The sequence below is a fragment of the Astatotilapia calliptera genome, chromosome 13 (assembly GCF_900246225.1).
Source record: "Astatotilapia calliptera chromosome 13, fAstCal1.2, whole genome shotgun sequence".
In the NCBI taxonomy this organism is placed as follows: domain Eukaryota; kingdom Metazoa; phylum Chordata; class Actinopteri; order Cichliformes; family Cichlidae; genus Astatotilapia; species Astatotilapia calliptera.
In genome coordinates this window covers 22,903,306-22,930,029 of record NC_039314.1, presented here as the reverse complement: position 1 = coordinate 22,930,029, position 26,724 = coordinate 22,903,306, and the positions used below count along the sequence as shown (strand labels likewise).

The 26,724-nt window shown below is 39.0% G+C and overlaps 2 protein-coding genes across 8 annotated transcripts in view; both read right to left on the bottom strand.

The window, feature by feature from the left end:
* Positions 1-17,102, bottom strand: part of LOC113034675 (mitogen-activated protein kinase kinase kinase kinase 3) — a 42,807-nt gene extending 25,705 nt beyond the window's left edge. For all 7 annotated transcript variants that reach the window (XM_026189491.1, XM_026189492.1, XM_026189495.1 and 4 more), the window contains exons 1-8: positions 16,829-17,102; positions 4,799-4,856; positions 2,190-2,280; positions 1,889-1,953; positions 1,723-1,778; positions 1,543-1,590; positions 978-1,020; positions 666-738 (exon numbers count right to left, since the gene is read on the bottom strand). In XM_026189491.1, the coding sequence (XP_026045276.1) occupies positions 666-738; positions 978-1,020; positions 1,543-1,590; positions 1,723-1,778; positions 1,889-1,953; positions 2,190-2,280; positions 4,799-4,856; positions 16,829-16,927 (533 nt within the window). In that variant the 5' untranslated portion in view covers positions 16,928-17,102. The remainder of the gene's footprint in view (positions 1-665; positions 739-977; positions 1,021-1,542; positions 1,591-1,722; positions 1,779-1,888; positions 1,954-2,189; positions 2,281-4,798; positions 4,857-16,828) is intronic.
* A 575-nt stretch (positions 17,103-17,677) lies between these two features.
* On the bottom strand, positions 17,678-24,953 carry thumpd2 (THUMP domain containing 2). Its single transcript, XM_026190822.1, has 11 exons — positions 24,708-24,953; positions 23,463-23,601; positions 22,750-23,334; positions 22,506-22,642; positions 21,945-22,022; positions 21,700-21,752; positions 21,351-21,438; positions 19,786-19,857; positions 19,572-19,686; positions 18,786-18,906; positions 17,678-18,494 (listed from the first exon to the last, which is right to left on the bottom strand). The coding sequence occupies exons 1-11, from the start codon at positions 24,816-24,818 to the stop codon at positions 18,134-18,136; spliced, it is 1,860 nt and encodes a 619-aa protein (XP_026046607.1). The 5' UTR covers positions 24,819-24,953; the 3' UTR covers positions 17,678-18,133.
* Between the last annotated feature and the right edge of the window lie 1,771 nt (positions 24,954-26,724).

Genomic DNA, 26,724 nt, shown 5'->3' with positions numbered 1-26,724 from the left:
TATCCAAATGGGTTACACAACTACACACAAGAACAGAATATGAACTTTGTACAGTATTTCCCAGCAGCAGCACAGAAAGTTCCCAACCTCAAATGCAGCTCTATGATTTCTCTACAACTAACAAGTACTATTTATTTCTGGGTTTTGTTCTTTTGCATTAAAGAACAGCTAATATAATAAAGAAGAGAAACACATTAGTTGACAAATCCCTATGTGTACAACATTGGCCCATTAGCAGCAAGCATTGTATTGAACTGCCATCAATTCCAATGGATTAAAGCACTCTAACAGAACAGGAAGAGTAAATGTATCCAACAAATCAGTGAGTGGATCAGCCAGAACTTCCTTTAGCTCACCGATGAAAAGGCTCAAGTAATTGTTTTTGGCTCCAGAAATGCAAGGTTAGAAGTCTTTCAGGTCAATTTTGTTACCTTATTTTAATCATTAATTTTTATTTTGATAATTGTAATTTTTTTCCATTAATTTTTTATAATTTTAATGCATTTGTCTCATATTTTCCTCAGTAAAGCACTCTGTATTGCTGAATTGCTTCTGTATGAAAAGTGCTTGCCTTGCCCTGTCCTGCTGGGTTTTATTTTTATTGTTCTACCTGCGTACCCCTATGCAACGTCAGTGAAGCTTTTGGTTAAATATAAACAACTTACCAGTAAGGTGTTCCAATGAATGACTTCCTCTTTGCTAGGGTCGCTGTGATCTGGGCTGATACGCCAAAGTCAGCTAAGGAATAATGAAGAAGAAAAAAACAAAAAGGAGAGGAAAAAGTGGATAAAGGGAAATAGAATTAGAGGAATGTAATGAAAAGCAAGAATGTAAAGAAATAAATACAAAGTGAAAGAGGAACAGCAGAGAGGCCAAGAAAAAAAGAAAGAAAAAAAAAAACAAGTCAGCAAATGAGGCCATTCAGATTCAGTCTGTTGAAGCAGAAGGTAATTGCAGGCCTTGCGTGTTTCTCTCACCTAGTTTCACATAGCCATTGTCTGTCAGGAGGATGTTGGCTCCCTGTAGGGGAAGGAAAGAAAAAAACAACAAAAACAAAATATACTGAGCTTTAGGATAAAACACACAATTTTACACTTCAACTAAATTTTAAATAATACTGCTAATTATAATAAGTATTACTAAGTATAATCTGAAAGGCAAAACAGTTACAAAGTGCTTTGTCATTGACTTAACTGGTAGTGGGGAATGACTATTCATTTTTCCTATAACAAACACATGCTTAATATATGTGGTTGTGCACCAACAACAGGTTTCCCAAGCATTTATTAAGCTTAGTCCCAGTGTAAAAGAATAATAATAATAATGATAATAATAATGCAAAAAACAGCCTTACTGAACCAAATGAATGACCCTAATTAACTAAAAATGAGCCTAATAGCTGAAGTAGATTGCTATGTTACTCACAAAGTGTAAATGTAGAGCCAATATGTAGATTTTCAGAAATCAGATTTAACAATTAATCATGACTATAACTTTATTTATGAACAAATCACTGCCCACTGCCTTTTTCTCCAAACTCACCTTAATGTCTCTGTGCATTTTGCCTTTATTGTGCAGGTAGTATAAACCCTGCAAATAGAATTACACAGCAAATGACGTTACCGTTACTATTACTCATAAAATAAGACAACAATAACATGATAAAGATGATGAAATTTTAAATCTTAATCTGGCACACATTATCAGTACTGTAGACACTACCTGTAGGGTCTCCCGTGACATGTAAGCTATCTGTGATTCTGACAAAGGCCCGGTTACTGGAATATTAGATTAAAAAAAAGACAGAAGGCATGAGGGGGAAAAAGAGACTATCAAAGATCACAGTAAAAATGAAATGGTTTGAATCATTGTGCCTGGGTGTCCTTACCATGATAGATATCTTGCAGAGAACCACCTCCACAGTACTCCATGCTGATCCATAACTTATCTCTTCTGCACACACACAAAGAGAACTCTGTCTAAGTGCATGTTTACATTTACTCACAAGGTATGAGCCCTTCGCCTCCTTCGATCTATCTTACACCAGCTTGTGTTTTTCCTCTCTGACACTCATACTTTTTTCGAATAAAAATATGAGTCACTTAAATATCAATTAAATGCACTCTAATAATAACCATAAGAAAATACTGCACTCCACATCTGGCACACACACACACACACTCTCTTACCGGAGATAACTGCCAAAATAGGCAACGATGTTGGAGTGTTTACAGTCCTTCATCATTATAATCTCCTGCTGCACGACTGCAAAGTCCTCACCTTCAATAAAAACACACACAATATTATTATAGTGATCATTTAGTATGCATCTTGGCATTGTTATGACTTACAGAATAGATGGCTGGGTTTGTTTGCTATTTTCTGTTTCTGACAGACTGTTCTTGCACTTGTGTCTGAACCACTAAGAAGAGCATAAACTGAAGCAAAGCAGTTCATCAGTCCAAAATCATAAATTGTACAGTAATTAAACAAGTAAGTAAACAGTATTTCTTTATATAGGACTTTCTGCAGATTGAATTCATGACATGCTATAAAAAAACAAAACAATACATAGCATACACATTGGTAGGATATAGTTTAACAGCTGTCCTGTAATGTCTAGCAGTGTCCCCCAAACAATATTTTTTGGGCTTGATATTGTTAGTGACAAATCAGCTGTCATGAATTCAAAGTTACAGATGCACCAACTGATCAGATGGGGACTAGTTTTCAGGATTCCTAGCCTGGACTGGTAACCAGCTGCTCAACATCGTGTATGTCCAATTATGAGCCAGTTCCTTTCATGCATGTGCAAAATGTGCAAACTGACACTGGCAAATATTGCACACTCATACGGGCAGCCACACATTGTTAGTGTCTGCCTGTGGCTGTTAGCGACTTCTTCGCTGCGAGTGAGGGTGATGCAAAGTTCGCCAAACTAGATCATCAGTGAACTGGCATGAAAACTTAAATTAAGTATCGTCACAGAGCTGAAGATGATTAATTAAACTGAAGAAGAAAAACAAAGATAACAAAAGGAAAGTGGCCAAAGCTACGTGGCGTGCAGATGGAACCGCAAAGCATGTAGCTTCAATATGAGCCTCGGTATGAGCAGTGGAAGAAAAAGAGAAAAGGGTTGCTCCCCTGTTATCTGGTGAATGATGTAAGTTAAACAAGTTAAATGATGCAAGAAACGTACATTTGTGTTTTTATAGAAATCTGTTACACCTGCTTTTGTTTGGAAAGGTAAATTATGTGTACATTAACTCCTTTATTTTTTCTATTATTTACTTTCAGAGATGTTTAACAGTGAAGATCGTGTAACTTGTGCAGTTTAGGGGAACTGTAAAGTCTGATAACTGATTTAGTTATAAAAATACAATTCTGCATTGAAGAAAAGTTTATTTTTACCAAGTAAAAAACAACAAAAAAAAAAAAATAATACAACATCAGAAATCAGGAGGCCAAATAAAATTCCATTGCTTCTAAGATTGAACTCTAGATCTCCTGGCTTGATCTCCTCTCTCTAAGGAGGGAGAGAGAGTTGCACCTTTGTTGCTAGGTGGTTATAAAAAGCCTCTAAGTCTAGCCTCACTGTCGCTTGGGCAGTAAAAGTAAAGTAAAGTAAAGTGAACTAAAGTGTCATCATCGCTACTTAAAGAGGGAGGGTCGACTCAAGCAAAAGCACAGATGACATCTATTACCACAAAAAAAGAAAGAAAGAATATTTTAATGTCAAAAACTCACTATCTACCCAAAGAAAGGGCATCTGAACAGCTGACTATTTGGATTATTCAAATATTTTACTTACTAAATGAAATGCCCGATTTAAACAAGAAAAAGACAAGGAAATTAACCTGTATGAGGGAAAGGACATAGTTAAGGGGGGGGGAAAGCACAAGTATCAGTGAGTGCTGGGTAAGAGGGCATAGTATGGAAAAGAGGTTTGTAATGAAGAACTTCACAGACTAAAATAACAATCTGTTGGTGAATCCTTAGAGAAAACATAGAAAGGAAAATGACTTACGAGCGAAAGAGAGATATATACGCACACTAAATACAAACTGGACAGCAACAAAAAGGGGCAGAAAAGGGAATAGACAAAGATGAAGAGCAAGATATAGGAATGGAAAGACAAGGAGTAAGATAAAGCAAAAATAGGGGATATAAAGGAATAGACACGAAGATAAGAACTATTATTTAGCAAGAAAAAGTGGGGTAAAGGATTTGAAAGAGAGCATAAGTAGGACAACACCTAATGATGCTCCAGGTGACTAACTCGTCATTTAAACGAGAGAAAAAAAGAAAGTATGCTATTTGATTAAATCTGGGACTCTCCACCATTTGACCCTAGAACTGAAGAAGCTTCTCGGATGAGAGGTGAAACGTCTTCAAGCAACTTAAAGAAGTCCAGACGCTTTTCTTTCCAAGCTCCTTAGACTACGATGACCTGGATGACTGAGAACCTTCACAGACATATACTATTTGTCTTTTTCTGTCTTTTTAAAAAAAGAAAAGAAAAAAAAGACAGAAATGCAGAGGGTGTCCTAACATTTCTGAACCAGTACGTGTCATTGTACGTTTAATAATATAATAATAACATGTTTAACCAACTGGTATTTCCGGTGCCAACTAGCAAGGGTGTCAAGTTTTAAACGTCTAGTCAGCTGGTTGCGCACATCCCTAGATTCAGCAAGAAAATAAAGTAGAAAGAGGAATTCAAAAACATGAGGAGTAGGATACAGCGAGAAAAAAAGAAGGGAGATAAAGTAAGAGAGACAAAGATGAGGTAACTCACCGGGTTCCAGTTTGATGACTTTGATAGCAGCCAGCTCTCCTGTGTTTACATTACGAGCCTAAAGTATGACAAGAAGGAACGTGAGTCATTGTAGGCTTGAACATGAACAGCAGTCATTAAGCAAAGTTGTTTAAGCAACATCAAGGTACAACGTGACAGAACTGGAGAGCAGATAGAGAGAAACCCTAACTGTTTTCACTGCACTTCAGAGCACAAGAAAGACAAAACTGTAACGTTCATTAGATGAGTTTCAATCAGCTGAGAGGAAGCTGATAGAAACACCGAATCCACAAAAATGCCACCATCAAATATTGACGGTAAATATAATTGGTGCCTTTTTGTCATGAGTGGTTGTGTCGTACTTTTCAAAATCAGTTGTTTGTAGCCAGTATAGCAAATAAAAAATGTTCTGACATAACTCATTCGCAACCCTTTAAACCACAAACAGGATGGGGGAGGAATGTGTGGACTTGTTTTTCCTAAATTCCTGAAAAGCTGGCATAAGTCAGAAAAGAGGGGAACGACAGTACAGAGGCAGATTTTCTATAAATAGCAGACTGTTGTTTACATTTAGCAGGAGTGCTGATGGGGTCAGAGAGGAATTACATATGAAATATACATGAGGAAAAAGATTCTTTTTCTTTTGGGTGAGGCATGAATTGCGTGCTTCACTCAGGGCAAGAAAATGCCCAGTGGCCTGTGTGACATAGAAGCAGCACTGTATGTGTGAGAGAATGGGGAAAAGAGTCCAGCACATTCCACATGGGAAGGAAAAATGAGCTTCAATACTATGAACAACCTAGGAGTATGGTGACATTGATCTAATACATCGGCTTTTGGAATATTATTGAGTCTTAATGCTTGGTGGGGGGACATCACCATCAACATGACATCAACATCTCCGTTCATTCTGATTCTTGACACAAGTTCATATTAATTTAACATTAGGGCGACATGCATTTACATTCCCTAGTACACAAAATAATGACACAAGCACAAACATAGGGCGAGAGCAGGGTGACAGCCTCCCAGAATGATTTAGTACCTTTAAGACAAAAAAAAAAAGGAAACGGGAGCTACTTAAGTAGTATGTAAGTCGTTTGGCTTCAAACAGACCTTCAACATAAAACAGTGCTGCGCAAAATATGCAAGAAAAAAAAAAAAAAAAAAGCTTAAGGGTGGAAACATCGAACTTGTTTCAGTACTTGAGCAAAAACACAGTGTAGAGTACATCCACGCTATGGATGCGAGGATGTGATATGAGCAGCTGTTGATGTGAGGCCCAAACGTAAGCTCGCTATACGAGTTCATATGATGCCAATCCAAACCCCGGAAACAGCTGGTTAAAAGCTCAACCCAGGATGCAAAATCTCAAATAGCAAATATTTTTTAATTTAAATGGATTATGAGACAATATTATGCAAGATCCTGAAGAGCTACAACGTAAGTTACTTTATTCATTGTTAAACTAAATTTATAAGCAGTTATGATATGCTTTTACTTACATTTCCAGATTTGTGTTCACATTTGACTTATGCTGTAGTACTGATATTGCACTATAATGGTGCTGCTGGCACTCTGTGGCCACAGATTCGCACTTTGAATCGGGCAGTCTGTCATCACTGACAGCAGCTCGTTGGAAAAATGATGATAAATGTCCTTCATTTGTTTGCACTAATAAATGATGCTCCCTGCACGCTGCAATCACAGATAAAACATTATTAAGTATGTTTTTCTCTTTATTGTCCTAAATGGTCACTTTGCGGGGAAGCTAGCCTATATAGGAGAGTAAAATAAGTGTACATTTTAACATAAAAAGACTATAAAATTAAAAACCCTTTAAAAATAAAAATAAAATAAGTATCAAAATGAGAATAATTTAAAATGCAATGTTCTTTTTACTGGCTGTGATATCACAGCAGGTATTGTTTTACCATGGCAGTCCATCTGTCTGTGGCAAAACAAGATCTTGAGGACACCTACACAAGAACTACCACAAAGGCAGAGTACAGCCAGACAGAAACATAAGGGAGGGACTCGCCACTTAAAAAAAAAAAAAAAAATTCTGAAATTCTGACACATGACCCGACCATACTAGCAAAAGCCAACACACACACGATGATTTAAACAACCAAACTATGAAGTTGCAATTGTGTTGTTGCACTGACACAAGCACCTGTGTAGCAGAATAAATTAGTGCTGCCACAACCGCTCGGATGCTTTACTAAGAAGAACGCCAAAAGGTCAAGACTTGTTAGGCAGGAATCTGGAACATCAAGACTCAGTCACAAAACTTTACAGGTGTGTAGCTGCACTATAATGAAACCACAAGGGTGTGTCCCCAGAATTCATTGGCACTGCACTTGGTTTAATTCCATCACCACCAGGATACTGTGTGTCAGATGCTGTGAAGCATAAGGTGCTGACAGAACTGAGCAGTGAAAAAAAAACAAAGTGGCACAAACAATGACTCAAACTTTACCGAGATCACTTCAGTAGTGTGCACTGTGGTCACACAATAGTGATGGCAAAATAAATTTAAGGGGTAACCACAGGAAAAAACAATGTTAATGCCAAAACACAGACACGTGAATTTTATTTTTATCCAACTATAGGATTTAAAAAAAATAAAAAATTCAAGTGAAGGAGGGGAACCAAGACCGATCCACATCAAAACAAAGCGGGGGGAGGGTGGGAGAGACAAAGAGAAGCAAAGAGAGGAGGAGATGGATGCAGAGTGGAGAGCAGAGACAGAGCGTCTTCAGACAGACCAGAGATGACTCATGGTCGCTCGGTGCCTCTGTTGGTGGCAAAAACACGGCCACACTCAATTTTAGAGGCTTGCTGCTGGGACTGACTGATGGGTATTCCATCTTTCTGCAGCCAAGGGCCTGAAGGTTTGATCATTTGTTTAAAAACCAAAGTTTAGGCAGGAACATTAGTAAAAACCTCTTTCTTCCTGAAATATTACAGTGGCCACAACACAGAAGCACACTGTGGTTCTAAATTTTACAAAGTAAAAGAAGTCAGTGTTGGAATAAAACATCTAACAAATTCTCATAAAAGCATACACATAGTTTTGGTGGCAGACTGTGGCTCAAGCGGTTTCCCCCTCCTTTCATGATTCAGGGTATCAGCTGCTCAGTTCAGCTCTTTTCATAATGAATAATTGTATTTATTCAGTGAGTGGGGTAAGTCAAGGGTGGAGGCAGGCCTGTTCATCACCCGGACATTTTTTTTTGCTTTGGGCATTGCTGTTGTAATACAAAAAGAATGTGGTGTGGCACTGTCTTGCTGAAATAGGCAAGACATTCCCTTGTAATTATGTAGCCTGAATTGCAAGAAATGTTGCTCCAATATCTGTATACAGATACAGTGTTGCAGTTGTGCTAAACCGATGTGCCACACTAACACACACACAATGATTTTAGAACTTTACTCAATCTATCCTAAATGATCTTCAGCCCAGACAGGCATCTCCAGATCTTGGTTAAATGTCTACATGTCTCTTTCCTGTAAACTGTGCTGTATGGTACTGTACTGTATGGTACCATACATATACTGTATGGTACAGTTTAACCTTGCATAACCTTCCATATTAGCACTTCAGATCCCCATCCCCTCCTGTCTCCGTAAACTTGTTGCAGTTATGATCTTATACCCAGTTACCATCTCATCTTCACTTTGTCTAATTTCTTCGAACTTTGAGGGTGAAAAAATGTCCATTAAAAACTAACACACTTCCATGTAAGAGTGATCCAGTATAATCAGCTCCTTCTGCTAAAGGCCACTGAGCAGCTCCACTGCAAAAGCGCTGGAGTTAATGCCTGGCCCGGGGCAACAATTACAATAGTAGTTAGCCATTTACTTCCTTTGACAAGATTTCTCCAAGCGATTTCAGCTGTCCTTCCAATTACCACCACGCTTCACTGAACTTTAAGATAACCAGTGCATTAAGTAATGTCAAGTTCATGACTTAAGAGTTTCTGCTTTTAGTTTGCTCATTAACATTAATTACTCAACTTACATCTTAATTCTCCCTTAAGATTGTTACTTTTTTAAAAGACAAACATGATCTTTTCCTCTGCTGGTTAAGCGATGAAGCTTGAACCATTTTAAACATACTGGAAAAACATAAAAAGCTTACACAATTTTTAAACAATTACTCTTGGATTTAACTTTACCAACTTGCTGATTAGTCTGCAAGTTAAGTTTATAAAGATGGTGTTCCATAAGTAACATATTTTGGCTCCATAGCTTGTTTACTCAAAGTTTAGTCCAATTCACGACGTCATTGAGCCATTACAAACACATGGCCCCAGGCGGCGGGGACAGGTGAGGTGAAAGCCAAATGTAGTTGAGTGCGCTTAATTTGTACACCTGTTTTTTAACGAAATACCCACTCATTCAAGTAGAACACCCATAAGCGCTGAGACACACAAAAAGAATCACCCAGAACTTCAAGTCCACTTCAACCGTTCTTTCTTTTTAAGCACTCAAAGTTGTACCATGTATGCATGCTGCAAATTATCAGTATAATTCACATCACTGGCATCAACATTTAGTGTCAGCCTGTGAAGTTGCATACCACGCACCTCACACACCGCTGTAAGTCCGACCCACCCAAACGTCTGCATAAATATGTGCACTATGTGTATGCAGCAACAGTGTTAGTGGAGTAATAGAAAAAGTACATTTATTCATAACACAAGCAACGATCGTCAAAACAGACATAAAAATTCCTTCCAGGAGTTTGGCATTTAGCCCGAGCCAGGGTTAAGAACTCAATATCATCACATCTTGAAATAGGATTTGATGCTTTTGCTATTACGGTGCCAGGAGTTACTGAACAACTTCAGCAAAAGCGCTGTACTCTGGCACAAGTATAATCAACAAGATGATCCAAACAACACAGAGATCTAAGGCCTTCCTAGTCCTTAGTAAAGAGGGGCCTATAAATTTCAGTGACATATTACTGCTGAAGAGCGTAAAATTACCCCTGCTGTATTTAAAACAATTGGTGTAGGTGGCAGTCAGCACAAATAGAACCCAATCCAAACAGACATTTCCGTTAAAGATGAGGCAAATTCACAGAGTCCATTGCATCTGAAAACTTGAGCTTGTTGCCAGGAATACAGGAATCTGTATTACTCCTCAAGCCATCAAAAAGGCATTTAACCAAGTGTGGTAAAATAGCGCTTTGTGTTTCTTTCTGTGTCATAGTTAAGCAAAGAGACTAGGAGCCACATATTTGGAAGTCCAATGTAATAACTAGCTCTCTTTATTTTCATTGTGGCCTTTCATTAGCTTTAATGTTGTCCTGATTTAATTTAAGCATTTAAAGTGCCAAGTAGGGCTGTTCTATATAACGATATATATCGGATGGCGATAAAAAAAAACGTCTATCGTTTCATTTTACGCTATCGTTTGTTTCGTGGTGTCGCAAAATAAACTGTTTACGGCAATATTTTTTCATCCTTTTGATGGTCACTGTAGTGGCTATATTAATTTCTTAAAGTTCTCTCTTTCTCTTATATGTAATATAACCACACTACCTACGGACAAGCGCCTGTTTTTATGCGTTGTGATTAGCAACAACGACGGTAACAGCATCGCGTGTCCGCTTGTTTATGTTCCACATAAACCTTTCACAATAAAGCTCAAGATCCTGTTGAGACTTTTAAAAATAAACTGAATCACGTGAAAGAGCAGATGATGAGAATTTAAAAAAGAGCCGCCAGGTACTAAAAAATAAACCTTAGACTCAAACTTTAGAACAGGCTTTTCTACTCAAAGAAAACGGCGGCCTTTACAACTTATGTCTAAAAATGTATGTTTCATGCATCGGTTAAAACACTGGAGTCCAGCTACATGACGCGCAGCTGGAAACACTTCCCGCAAAACGAGCTGCCCGAGATTCACATAATTTACAGAAAATGTTACATTTTTGTGATTTATATCGTTATCGGGACGACAGAATTCTTATATCTGGATATGAGATTATGGGTCATATTGCACAGCCCTAGTGCCAAGTATTTGAAATGACAAAAATAATACAAACCATAAAAGCTGCATCACAAAACATGCAACACAAGAGTCAAATCAAGTAAGAAACAACTTCAAAAAGTAACAGTAGCAGCTCCTTTAATTCAAAAGAGCAAAACTTGCTGAGTGGAAGTTTTCCAGTTCAAATGCAGCAAATATGCTGCTTTACAAGGGAAGGCCCACAGACTTCCTCACATCACACCATAACGTCTTTTGTGCTCAACTGGAGTCACACCACTCACTGTGTGGATTGTGCAAACCAACAGCTAATCCTGGCAGACTCTTTTTATTACTCATTTAGGATTAAATAAAATGATCGACTCCAGCCTACAGGATTGTGCATGGACCTGTATTAACCTGATGAAGCTGAACTTTAAATAACTGGTTACACCCTCGTTCAAGATATTGTGTACCAGAGTGGGCTGCTGATTTGTTTACATAGTTAAAATGCTTTGAACAGGAGACTGACATGTCAATTTTGACAGTCTATACAGAGCAAGGATTACAAAGTGTTGCACAAGAGCTCTGAATTCATCTGTTAAACAAAGCATTTTAATTTTGCACTCCCTAAAAGAAAGGCAATTATGTCTACGCTGAAAATCTTTGATCACACACTAATCCCAGGAATACACTGTCGTCCTGTACCTCGGATGAGGCTGACAGAGCTGATCGCACCCACTGAAGATAATGGTTCTGCCTCCACCTGACAAACTACTGTATGTTTCTGACGCACCCTAGAAGTATCTCTCCATGTTGTAAAGCTAATAACACTTTCTTACTCCATTTTTGTCAACTACATATAGGAAAAGATGCTGACAGGAAGATAGAAAATCCAGTCCAATTTCAAAATAAAAGACCCTGTACCAACTAAATGATCTGACTTACGCTGTGCAAGGAAGTGAACAAAACTGTCAGAAACGCAGTGTTTTTTGGTTTTAATGTGATCCCTGCTTGACTGCAGGCAACAAACTTTTAACATTAGCATTTTTCAGCAGCATTAAGGCCAGGATTAACACCTACTGACACCTCATGGATGCTTAGCTGCCATGCCACAGTACTCTTGCAACATAATGGCAGTGCTGGCTTACCACGACAATTTGACTGGTATGTGGATGCCTTCACAGAGCCACATTTACACCCTTAAAATTTGACATCACTCAGACCCTCGCATATATGCAGAAGCAGAAAGTATCACATCTGTATTATACCTACTGTAACAGGAAACCAAACTACAGTATCTACCACGCTGCATGACAGCACAGTCACAGGGTTGTTATTACCAGTTCCTTGCCACTGCACTGCATTATTAATTACCCTGTAAACATGCAAGTTATCGGTACTTCGCAGCACTAGTGGCGCAGAGACAAAATCCTGCAGAGTAGATTAACAGGATAGCAACTAAAATTTTCAACGTACTTCACAAACCATGCATTGCTTGAAAGTATGTACTCTGAAGTCTTTATACTCCACCACAGTGAGAAAACAACTGAAGGAACAAGGACAAAAACAGGATGGTTGTGGACCAGCAGCTTCAATTGTGACTCTACAGCCATCTGTGCTTGCGTGACTATGCAGGTGATGATACATTCATCTTATTCTGTGTGTATGTGTTGCACTGGGGCTCACCGCTCCACCGTCTTCCTCTGTTAGACTGCTGTGAAACAATAGGACATGAACACACACACATGGAGGAAGCGAAGATTCCTGCATTCCTATACTACGGAGACTCAACTGTGCCACACACACAAGTTCAGGGCAGGGGAACTATTACTGTCACATTTATAACCAATATGGATATCATTCTTTCCATTCTTTCAAAAAAGTAAGTGAATGTGCAAAGAAAGCCACGTAATACAGCTTCAACTGTGGATGACGGGACGAAAGGCTTGTATTACTTTTATGACCAGCCTGTTCTCATTCCCTGGGAGCCAAATACTGCTTTTTCGTCAAAGCCACTGGTGTGTCGCAGATACACACTCGCCTTTGGTGTCTCCATCTTCACACATTGGATGATGGCAGTAGTGAGACGGGCCCTATCACTCCCAACACATTGTGTATGGATGCCTGTAAAGCAGTGGTCCCCAACCCCCGGGCCATGAACCGGTCGTTTGGTACCAGGCCACGAGAATTGAGAATTGAGGCTCGGGTGTGAAAATTATGGTTTTTGGTGTTTTTAAATCAGCTTTTATTGTTATTTTTTTATCGTTTTTATCGTTAACTCGGTTTCCCTGGGACATTTCCCGTGTGTTATGAATACATCTTATTTTTTTGGTACCGGTACTGGTTTTATTTTGTTGTATTTATCCGCGACACCTTAAAGGCCGTGAAAATATTGTGGGACATAAACCAGTCCATGGCGCAAAAAAGGTTGGGGGCCGCTGCTGTAAAGGATCCCTTGATATCACATTTGAATGTTTTGGTTAAGTATCATTTTCTAATGCACAGAATGAAGAAGCACAAGCTTTCCTGGTTAAATCAAGGGAAGTAAAAACCAGACAAAGCAAAACATAAACCTCAAAAAAGGACTCGAACCACACCGCAGTCTTCTTTCTGACAACTGCGTGACTTCCTCCAGCGCCAGTTTTCCAACATCCTAATGCAGAGTTTCAAGTTAAGGCCATTTTAAAACGCAAATTCTCCCCACAATACATTTAAAAAACGTTCTGCTTTTCTCAGTGTCAATAACCAGACACAAATAACTATGTCGACTCTGGCATATGCAGATGTCCATGCTAGTAAACGGACTCAAAATCAGTTTAAAAAAAGGTAAACAGCCATAATACCATTGCTAACCTCTTACATGATATCTAATATTTTGCAGATTCTTGAAGTGTTTCGTGAGAACACAACAATCTCAAATTCTCAAACAAAGAAGAGCTGATACTTGCATTTATTGAAGCAGTATAAATGATAAAGTGGAACTTAAAAAGAAGAGTGTAGTCGCTCCACCGCTCGCCCAGAATTAAGTGGCAAATCAATAAAAATGGTAGTGAGAGAAAGCTCGGTTTGTCAATGTCATTTTTTTTTCTGTTGGCTTATCTTTGACTCACCAACAAGACTGGCAAACATAAGTGTGCTGCGTGCAGTTTACTGCTATCATGTTCCGGTAATTCTTAACATGAAAGTTGACACTGAATATACCTTTTGTTTTCAAAAGGCAGTGTAATCCACGAAGGTGAGAAGGAGCTTAATATGTGAATCAGACAAAACTGTCACCTCTAATACAAGAGGAGTAGGAAGGCTGTTTTCCAGTAACGATACGTGGAGGATTTGCGTTCAGGAATACCAATCCTGTGTCTAGTTTCTGTTATTTATTTCTGGGGAAATAATGTGGTGTTAAATGCGGATAAACTGACCACCATTAAATACTCACTTGTCCCAACTTACTACACAGCCCCAGGGTTGTGCCACAACCCTTATGTCTACCTTACGTCACCTTACTTTGAAGGTAAACATTTTAATCATATGACACAGAGACTTGTAGTTCTACTGACTGTTCACCATTTTAAGGTATTTTCCTCCATCCTTACCTGGGTTTTGGGAGAAACACCTGAACCCTTGGTGCTTATTTGACCTGAAATGGCTCGCTTTACATATATTACTAACTACCATGGTGGTGGTTTCACAAAATACGGGTTCCCCTCTTTGTAAAATTTGAGCCACAAATTCACCCTGAAAACTCTCTTTTGTGAGGCTCAGATTTGTGATCTTTTACACAGAAGGCCTGTCTCAACATCAGCCAATGCTCCTCCTACAGTTTCTAACAGATACACAAAGAGTGGCAGGTCCACAAACAGAGGAGAAAACAAGCTAGCAGAGTTCATGCTTTATTTCCTGCTCAAACATTCCTGTCCAAGCCACACTTTTTCACACAGTGGTAGAACCAAATATAGGCATCGGTGAGGTTTACCATGTCCCTTGGTGCTTAGAAGCACATCCAGAGGTTTCAGGTCTTTCAGTAAATTCCTGCTGAAAACAATGAAATAGACATTTAGCTACATAATGATCATAGTTCCTACAGTATAGCATCCTTATCAACATATTAATCTGCTTCCAGTGAGAAATTACAACTTAACTCATAATTCTGCCATATTTAAGTTGTGTAGTTGTGTGATTTTTGTCCTTTATAACTGTTTTTCAAGTTACTTTGGTGCACATTAATCAGCTATGTGCCGCTTGTTCCAGGCCTGGAAGGGGAATCAAGTCTGAGATGCCAACCTACCTATCTACAACAAGGCAAGATACTGAACTTAAATTAGAAACAAACAAGATTAGGAGCAGCGGAGGGTGGGCGGGTATGAGGGGCACTTGTGAAAACGCACACAAAATAAATAAGGATATAATATGCATATGATGGACTATTTAGGATTGAAATTAACAGACTGTGCGTGTTCAAAAAGACTGGAAACATTTAATATCTCTAGTCTTTAGGATTCCTGTAATTACCACAAAGACCCTGGAGGTTAACCAAACATCATCAAGTCCTATTACCGTGTTTAATGAATCTCCCGTCTACAAAAAGCCTCCCTCACACAGCAGTTAAATTCCACAACAGAGTGACTATTACACAAACAAATACATAACTGAGGGTATAGATGGTTAACTTTTGTAACCTTACTGATTTGCTACAGAGGGCAGATCAAACGGGTGAGACTGATAGGTTTACTTTTTTATGTCCATGGTTCTTAGTTTTAGAGTTACAGTATCCTGTCCTACATATTCTCATTGGTTTTCATGTACTGCAGCATTATTTGGGGATACTTTGTCATATTTTGTATCATTTCCCATGATACATGACCAGCTTGTTGTGTTTCTGTTGTGGTACGTGGCTATTACTGCTGTTGTTTTGTGTTACATATAACGAACAATGACACAGTCGTTGAGACTATGATGGAGTTGCACAGCATTCAGGAACTTCCTTACAGTTTGGATTACAGGCTTTGGGTTCCCAGCACTGGGCCTCGGTAAAGTGTGGAGCCCAGTGACTAAGAGGCCAACTGTATTACACAGCCTACATAAAAATGAGCACCACAGTTCTTTAAAAATGACCCGACGAGTGCCTACTGACGTTAAAGTGTGAAAAACAACAATATGAAGTGGTTATTTCACGGTTGTTGTTGTTGTAGCTTGGTCAGATCTGAGCGCTTTAGCCAAAGGAAAGGCAGCTGTCAGTCTCTGTCCGGGATACGCGGACAGGTTTAACATGTTTTGCGAAGCCTCTACGATACTACAAACAGCCAGTAAACTATCAGGTAGTCTCTTTTTTAGTGTGTGTTCGTGTAAGGGTAACAAATCACTGCATGTTCACTACTTGCGACAGTTTTCTCATGTAGCATCAAGACGTCCCAGCTAGCTTCTTGATGCTATCAAGTTAGTAGTCCGTTGTCGGACAGCTAAGCTACCGCAGGTCTATTACCGGACAAGCATCAACCACTCCTACTTCTTCTTTAACATTAACTGCTGTTATTCACAACGCAATTTAGACCACAGCCACAGTCCAGCGAGTACAAACAAGCACGTCGACGTAGCACAATTTGTGCAACAACTCACTTACACGGAGGTAAATATGATCGGTGCTCAACAAACCAAGAATTAACGTTGGGTTTACATTAAACGTTAACTAAGTCTTAACCCAGGCATGTTAGCAGCCAGAAAACATTAACATAATGGTAACCCGGATCTCTAAACAAGCATGGATAAAAAGGCCAAGACAATAACAACCATAAACACAAGCGAAGTCAAACAGTTGCTGTGTGTCCGACAATGGAATTATAACATGAGTAGCACAGTAATTACTGTACCAACAAGCATCAAAACAAAAACCTTCTGGTAACAGCATATTAGAAACAGCTCACTTATGGCTATAGAAACGATTCGTTACTGTTATAACACCACTGTAGGACCACAAGACTGTAAATACGCTGGTGGTGTTTAACTACTCTGTGTCCGAAAATGGAACTATGTGATTGCGCACTGCAGTTTTACCTTGTACACATCTCCGTATGTGCCGCTTCCTATCCTCTGGATCAGCTCGAAATCCTCCTGTGGATTCCGCCGGGACAGGTCGACACTGGAGTTCATCATTTCCACTGCCGATTACGGCGCCGATCGCGCACGGTTTACGAACCCCAACAATGTACGAAAACAGATATTTAAAGAAAAACATACGGCGTCAGAAAATCCCAGCCTGAATCCAATGTAGCTCCAACATGGCTTCCACTGCGCATTGGGCATGCGCAATGGACATCATGGCGTACCCTCTCCATGGTGTCTGATGGGGGAGACGTGTGTTGTTAAATTTTAATGCGTTTGGAAACGGATTTCGTAGTTGAATATGGTAATTAAAATGCAATTAAATTATTACTATTTGCTTACTACTTCACTAGTTGCTTGTATGGATACATATTAAGAAACAGCAGAAAAAATACAAATTATAATCCAAACCTACACTGATTTCACTATATAATGAAAATAAAGTCAGATTTTGGGATTTACACAGGAAGCTGTAGGGGAAAGGAAATGAATGAAAAACACTAAGCTCTATGGCTGCATTATTTGGCTCCCTTAATGTAAAACTGGGCTAAGCAGGGCTAAACAGTGGCAGATGGCAACTTTATGATTCAGTGAGGGGGTCTGTGATGCAGGGAAAAACAATCCCATCTTTTCCTGTTACCGTTTTAGAGATATTTCATATTTTCCAGTGGTGTTAGCAAATAATGAAACAGTTAAACACACAATTGATTTAAAAAGTAAACTATTTTCTGCCATAAAACTCTTAAAAAAAAAAACCCCATACAGTCACCATGGAATGGTCCCCCATTAGCAAAACAAAAAGCAGGGGACTATGCCAGTGTTATTAACCTGAAAAGTGTTGAGAAGAAATTCACAATTTATCACAGTTTGATTAAAAAGTAATGCAAAAAAAGGCAGTGTCTGGCAATTTTATGAACATGTTGAGATACTGAGCAACATTTGTGAGTTGCTTTTTAAAGATAACCATAATCAATGAATAAGTGAGCTTGGGAATGAGTGCCACGGGCAGGATTTTAGAAATTAGAGGTCAAGCACTGCTGGAGGATTGGAAAATCAAAATTTCTTTACTTGTAAGCTTTCAAAAATAATTTCTCAGCTGCTTCCAAAACATATTTTAAATACCTGGAAATCTCATTTACAATTAAAAAGTTGTAAGCAAACCAAAACATGTTACAGAGCGGTTAAAACACAGTGGTATTTCAACATGGCCACTTTTTTTTTTACATGTTAGCAACAAAGAAAATCAAACCAAGTGCCTTAAAACATAACATCCCTGAAAACACAACAGTCTGTTTTGACATATTTATGAATAAGTCCATCTATTGCTCCTAAGCTGACTCTGAAAGTTGCTTGATGCTTCAATGAGGACACAGTGAAAGGGAGACTGTGTTGAAGCTTGGTTTCTTGGCTTGGTGAGGATTTGACCCCAGAGTGGATTTGGAAAGTCTGCTTCTTAGAAGGAGATCTGGAAGAAGATGGGCAGTTTTGCATCCCAGTCTGAGGCTTTGTTTCAGGGTTAGATGTTGGTCCAGTATCATATTCTATTAGAAGTTTTTTGAGTAGACAGGACAACTGAGGACTCAGGAGGAGCACCAGGATACCACCAGGACGGAGAACTCTAGACACAAACATTTGTTATAATAGTTGCATCTCTATCTTTCAATGCTTATTCCAATAATGGCTATGACATTTTTATCTATGCATTAATTTAGTTTTTCCTATTAAAAAAAAACTAACTAACTAAAAAACAGAACAATAAGACAGCTTAGGATGTGTACTGATGTGCAAAGTGACTCCCAAGCTAAAAATCCACAGTGCACACACATTCACAGAGAAAACAAGTAATGTTTTCTGTTTCGCCAAACAATTCTAAAAGAAACAATTGAGACCGACAAACATAGGAACAAACCTCTCCATCTCTGTCAGGATGAGTGGCAAGTTGGCAGCCATGTCTATTCTGGAGCCAAACTTCCTGCCAAATGGCAGGTCACAGATCACAGCGTCTACAGTGGCACTGGGCACAGGCAGTACTGCACACACAGAGGAGGACAAACAAGCCTAGAGGTAATTTAATATACGACAACAGGCTTCACACTAACCTCCCACTCACTGAGTCCTATCCAAAAAATGCAGCCATGCATCCACAGTGAAAATTCAGGAGCTAAGATTCAATATTTAACTTCTCAAAGACATGAATTTGTAATATAGTTAAAATTTAATTTATAGTAATTCAATTTATAATTTAATCCTTTTTAAAAATGTGAAAATGTGAGCTACTTTATGGTGGTCGGTCTTATCAAGATATAATTCCTCTATTAAAAAAAGAAATGTACTCTAAGATACCATAAAGACTAACCTCATATAAGTAACGCCAGTCAGGTTTGATAAGACTGAACATGTCATATGTGACATTCAAAGAAATGTGCACATTATAATTTTTTCATGTTTATCTATATTTTCACATGTCTGGCTAATTTTACACATGACTAGATTCATTCATGCACACAGGGCCATCTGTCGTGCGCCTTAAAATCCACTTGTATTGCACTGGATTTACAACTGGTGCGATTTAAAAAGTTAACGTCTGTCCCTCTTTTTAAATGAGAACATTAGTTTAATACAATTAAGTAAGACATGTATTAATAATGTAATATTTAGCTTACTTTACTGCTCTTTTTGTGTGCAGCTGACCTACCCAGAGACGACGCTTTCAGCAGGTTTATTCTGTTTTCCAACTCAGCAAATGCTATGTTCTCACTGGCCTTCTGCAGCTGTGCTTCATCAATATCCACACCCAGGAAACAGGCATCCTGAAAATCCCAGAAACAGGGATTTTTAAACCTCATAAACAAACTTTTCTAAACATTTCTACACTTTAAAGATCAACAGTACATGATTTCTTTTCTGACCTTATGCTCCTGTGCAGCTTCTATTAAGATGGTCCCCACCCCACACATTGGGTCAACCACACGGAAGCCTGGCTAGAAAACAGAACACAGCATACAGCGCATACAGCTGGTTAACCACAAAAAGTATGACTGTGACTGGTTCACCACACTGAATGCCAAGTGACAGACAACTAACATCATACTAAGGGCTCTTTAAGTGGATCAGATGGGGGGTGGTAGACTAGCCAAAGTACTTTCACTTTGTAAAAACACATGCTACAGTAAAAGTTGTTACTTTAGCACATGTAATTAAGTAAATATCAAAAATCTTCCCAGCTCCAAATAGGCAAAACAAACTAAACTATCCATCCGTTTTCTACTGCTTCTCTGGAGCTGGGTCACGGGGGCAGCAGCTTAAGCAGAGAAGTCTTGACCTCTTTCTCCCCAGCCACCTCCTCCAGCTCATTTGGGGGAATGCTGAGGCATTCCCAGGCCAGCTAAGAGATGTAATCTCTCCAGTATGTTCTAGGTCTACCCCGGGGCCTCCTCCTGGTAGAACATGCCTGGAATACCTTGCCCAGGAGGCATCCTAGTCAAATTCCAAGCAGCTGTACCTCCCAAATCGTGGAAGTCCTCACCCTATCTCTAAGGGAGAGCTCAGTCACACTCATTTCCACCACTTGTATCTGCATTCTCATTCGTTCAGTGGCTACCCAGAGCTCATGGCCATAGGTGAGGTGTAGATCAACAGGGTAAACTAAAAGCTTCATTTTTACGCTCGGTGTTTACAATACACAATAGACAGATACAGAACCTACATTACAGCAGATGTAGCTCTACTCCATCTGTCAATCTCCTGCACCCCTATGTAAAACCTCTACCTGGGCCAAAAACCTTTCCCTGAGCCGGAGTGGGAACGCCACCCATTTACAGTAAAAACCACAAACAAAACTAGAGGCAAATCATTTTGCTACACAAACATAAATGGAAGAGCTCTGCTTGCATGATGTGATGATGCCTTCTTATTTGTGCACATAATAATATAACTCCGTCATGGTTTCAGAATTCATCAGCACAATTTTTAACTGGCAGAAGGAAATTTGATCACATCACTCCGATTTTGACCTCTCTACACTGGCTTCCAATTGAATTTAGGACCCTTTTAAAGTCCTTTTATTGGTTTTTAAATCTCTAAATGGTCTGGCACCTGTTTATTTGTCTGACTTGTTGAAGCCCCATGTACCCACTCGTTCCCTTCGGTCAGCTGAGCAGTTGCTGCTAACTCTGTGGGTAACTGATATATATATATATATATATATATATATATATATATATATATATATATATATATATATATATATATATATATATATATATACATACATATATATATATATAAATTTTTTTTTTTTTTTTTTTTATTGCTATGTCTGGTTTTATTACTATGTGCATATTAGTATTGTACAGCACTTTGGTCTACCAGGTGTGTTTTAAAGTGCTATATAAATAAATGATGATGATGATGAGTATTCAAACCATAACCTGCAACAGGCACAGAACAGCTGTGTGTACAGTAGTATATACACCTGTATATGAGCCAGTGAGGCCATGGCCCAGGCTGTTGTAGACCTTAGTCCTGTGATTTTTATATAGCTCCGGTTAGCAAGAGGCAACCTGAAGGAAAGAAGACTCAACTTATTACTTCTTATCAAATTAATTACAGATATAATATTAAAGAGACCGGTTCATCTTAAGTCATTTGACTAAACATTTGTGGGTCTTAATGGCAAAAAGCAGTAAGCTAAACTTGTAACAGACAGAGCATATTATAAGCAGTGACAATAAAAGAACTGCATAATGTATAAGAGGTCTGTTGCTGTACTGAGACTTCGATGTATATTACTGTGTTAAATGTAAAACATCACTGTCAATAACCTGGTCAGTGGGATCCCGAGCAGGCAGTAGTCATCACTCAAATGGACATTTATCTACAGAAAAACAACAACAACAATAGATAATATTACAGCTGAAGTGCCAGAAAAGACAGGCAAGACTCTCTGCAAAGCAATTAACTACAGATGGACTATTTATATTGCAAACATTTCTATTGTAAGACAAAACTTAACTGAACTTATAATCAGTGCAATCCAACAGATTGTTTTTCAAACACAACTGATTACCTCCAACTGTGGATTCTTCAAGTCAGCCTTCCAGCCCAGCAGTCTGCTCAGACCTGCTCCAATCACTCTGCTCACCTCCTGTTTCACACAAAAGTAGAACATTTTTTTGAACATATCCACTGAATATGAATGTCTGTTTCTATGTGGATCCCAGGGATTGCACTTAGTAATATAGAGAGATTAAAAGTATATATCCTTTTAAACAATTATTGCCGCAACACCCTTTGTCTGGGTAAGTTAAACCGATAAACTATTAGAGGAGAAATGACAACTCGTATCTCTGAACATTTGTGTTAAGATAACTTATTCTTACATAAGTTGTGGTGAGTGTTGTGGTAGCATTAACATGTCGTGTTTTTCAGTGGTGGGAGAAACTAGAGCTCTTGGAGAAACCTGCTCAAAGCACTGTGAGAACTTTGAGACTTTACACTGAAGACTCATACCTACTTTAAACCCAGGTGCAGTTAATGCTAACCACTGAGCTACCATGCTGCCCCTGCACTTCATTTCTGTTAAACACCTGTAAAAAGAAGCAGAGACACAGACTTTAACATTTCCTACCTGTGCGCCCAAGCATCGTGACAGAGATCCAGAACATTTGCAGCTGATCCTGAAGGAGACCGGGATACAGGAAAGCAGCTCTGGTTTATCCTCACAGGTTGTCAGCAGTGTCTGATTTTTTTCTCCGGTGGTCTTCACTTCATATGGAGATAAACACGAGGAGACATAAATATATAAAGACTTTAACCTCAGAAGTCACTGATGTATAAGCCGTCTCAAAAATAAAATGTTGCCATTGCATTACCATTTTCCTGACTTTCTTCAGTGAAATCCTTTGCTATGTCATCCATCTTCCTGCTGCTACTTGCTCCACGGTGCTCCAGCCTGGATGCTGTGTGGTCACAAACTGGTCCTCCCCCATTGACGTATGCTCCATGTGTACAGTCGATAAACTCCTCTAACATCCCCTCTGCTTCTTCCTCTCTCGTCCTTTCTTCCTCACATGCCTTCCCCTTTTCTACAGTCTTCTCAATGCCTGTGTCCCAAGCTGCCACTTTCCTCTCCTTCTCCTCCTCATCTCTCTTTCTCTTCTGTGCCATTGTGGATACTCCATTTTGTCCACCACTTCTCTGTTTGTCAATCTCCTCCTTCCTCTCCCCTCCTGTACTTCTAAACTCTACAAGGCTCTTCTCCCCCTCTCTGCTCTGTTCGTCACTCCCTCTCATCTCATCCTCCCTCTTCCTTGTCACTCCCAGGGCAGGGCTTGATGTTTTGATGGTGTTTTTGCTGCCTGTCAGCTCCCCCTGCAGTCGACTCCATGTCATTACAGCACTGGTCCACTGATTCTTGTCATCCAACAGTCTGGACTGTAGCACAGAGGCTGCCTTTGCTATAAATTTTACAAAAAACGCGATACAGAAGTCAGTTCAGAAGTGGTATGTAAACACTGAATGGTATTGCTTATGTTTTTGTATTAATTGTATGTATAGGTTCTTGGAGTTAGTTTGAGGCTACTACCTGTGCTGGTGTGGGCAGACAGACTCACCGGCGAGTCTTGTTTCAACAGAAGAAAGAGTCTCTCTGCACCCTTCAGGTTACTAACTCTGTTGATCTTTGCAGAAGAGCTGAATAACACTTTACCTGGAATTTGACACACCTAAATGCAAAAGTCCACATTCACATTTAAGAGCTCTTCTACATCTTTCATCAAAAAGTTAATTTTTAACCCCGTCTTATAGTAGATTAACCTTCAGAGAAAGGCCACTTTGGCTTGGTCGTAGTGATTGAACACTGATAATCACTCATGTGGATGGCCAACAGTTTCTCTACACACTGAGACAACAGCTGGCTCAGATCATGTTAACAGTTGTGATCAGAAGTTTGCATACACTCATCATGGGCAGCAATTTGGGACTGTTGATGATTTCTTTGAACTGTTCTTTTTCCATAGTGATTGTACAGCGTACATCTTTAACAACTTTAAAAAAAAAAATTGGTGCACAGGATTAAATTTATTTTGTATTTTCTCTAACCCAAGCAGGTTCAAAAACGTACATACAGGCTCAAATAAATATCTATTAGCCCTTCTAATATTTGATTAAATGTCCCTTAGCACTTTTGCTAGCCAACAAGCTTCTGGCAAAATTCTAATTAGATATCTGCCCAGTCTTCTTGTCAGAATTAGTAGAGGTTATTTAAACTGGTTGGTTTCCTGGCATAGACCTGACTTTTAAAAAGACCCCACAAATTTCCATCAGGGTTGAGGTTAGGACTTTGGGATGGCCATTCTAGAGGCTTAATTCTATCATTCTTTATCCATTCCAAAACCAGCTTTGATGTGTGTTTGGGATCACTGTCTGGATGGAACAGCCAACCTTCAACCATGTGTCTGTTGCCAACACTTATTGAAGGAGTGTATGTACATATTTGAGGCTGTACGCATGCTTTAACCCTGTGCGGATTACATCGCGTGACAGCGACAATCACAAAATTACGTAAAGCCTGACTAAAACGTTTAAATAAAACTTTGCTGTAAATTTGAATATTTCCTATAACATAAATAAAAAAAAATTTCGTAATATCAACATTAGAAGTTAATTATGACTTTTTTCCCCTTTTCTTTCCACACAAAGAGCGTCCGTATATTTGTCTCTTAAAGGCTTTTAAATCATGAAGACCCCGAGGTTTTTATTTTGTTTTTTTGGGGTTGGGGGGGGGGGGGGGGGGGGTAGCTGTTAGTTGTTGCATGTAGCTAACACTCACGTCTTCAGCCGCTAGCTTCGTCTTCACCTCGTTGATTAAAAAAGCCTCCATACCGTTACCGGCCGTGCAGTAGTAACGAACCACATTCCCACCACTTCCCGGTTCATCCATGTTATAAAATGTGTCAAATCTCAACAAGCGACGCTCTCTACTAGCAACAGTCTGCTGAGTCTTGTTTGACTACGAAAGCCGCCATATTGGCTTGTTTGTTTACACCGGAAACGGAACTATGTCATTAATTGTTGCCAGTCGTTTGCCCACCAGCAGGGGTCTCTGTTTCACAGGGGAAAAAGTTATAGGTGTGTATTACATTTTTAAAATTAGAATACAAATTTAACGCCACAAACTTGAGTTTTCATATATATCTGTGAGTTTATTTGGACAACAGTATGCACATGTGGTCTGTGTATGTATACACATGAAGACTTTGACCTTTGTTCCTTACATTTATGGCATTGTTTCTATGATGACAGATATGCTACTCAGTGTCTTTTGCTCCCTGTTTTTAAATCAGATGTCACTCTCAACATAAATACCAGCTACAGCAGCCGAGCTGTTTTAGCTGAGGAAACAAAGATACATTTGCTCATTTTGTGTAAAATATTGTGAAGATGTTAAGTTACATTAGGCAGGCAGCTGCCCACATTACACTGTGACAATCACCAGTTATCTATTTTGAAAGCCTCAGCTAGAAAAAATGCAAAATGGTTTGTAAGGTTGGCCACAGGTCTGTATGTAAATGGGAGTTAGAGGATTGCTTCATATTTTGCTATGTATAACGTTAGTGTTTCTGAAAATCCTAAAAAAAATCTATTTATTAACAAAATAAACTAAAAATAGACTTTATTATATTTTATAGTTTTAAAATTGGATAACAACTGACTTGAACATAATATGAAATAAAGTCTTTTTACTATGGGCACAGTGAATCCATTGATAGCTTTACTAATCTGAAAGTTACCTACCGGTATATTTTTATTTTTGTAGTTTTCCTTTTGTATATAGACAGGCTAATGCATTGCCGATTCTCTGATGTGAAGCAAGGCAGAAGAATGTACTCATAAAATGAACAGAATCATAAGAATATAACACTAAGAGCACTGCAAATGTAAGAAAAATATGCTGAAATCAAATGGTATATTATTTGAAACCTATATGAGACATTGGCACATCCATTTTTTTTCCAATTTTTTAAATGTATTTTTTCCTAATTGTCCAAATTAGTCTGTGATTGGCCTTAGTGCCCCACAAATCAAATTTATATACAACTAAATATGACTCGAAAATATGATTTAAATGGACGATTCCTCACTTGATGATGAAACATCCACTTACATACAGTGGGGCAAAAAAGTATTTAGTCAGCCACCGATTGTGCAAGTTCCCCCACCTAAAATGATGACAGAGGTCAGTAATTTGCACCAGAGGTACACTTCAACTGTGAGAGACAGAATGTGAAAAAAAAAAAAAATCCATGAATCCACATGGTAGGATTTGTAAAGAATTTATTCGTAAATCAGGGTGGAAAATAAGTATTTGGTCAATAACAAAAATACAACTCAATACTTTGTAACATAACCTTTGTTGGCAATAACAGAGGTCAAACGTTTACTATAGGTCTTTACCAGGTTTGCACACACAGTAGCTGGTATTTTGGCCCATTCCTCCATGCAGATCTTCTCGAGAGCAGTGATGTTTTGGGGCTGTCGCCCAGCAACACGGACTTTCAACTCCCGCCACAGATTTTCTATGGGGTTGAGGTCTGGAGACTGGCTAGGCCACTCCAGGACTTTCAAATGCTTCTTACGGAGCCACTCATTTGTTGCCCGGGCGGTGTGTTTTGGATCATTGTCATGTTGGAAGACCCAGCCTCGTTTCATCTTCAAAGTTCTCACTGATGGAAGGAGGTTTTGGCTCAAAATCTCACGATACATGGCCCCATTCATTCTGTCCTTAACACGGATCAGTCGTCCTGTCCCCTTGGCAGAAAAACAGCCCCATAGCATGATGTTTCCAC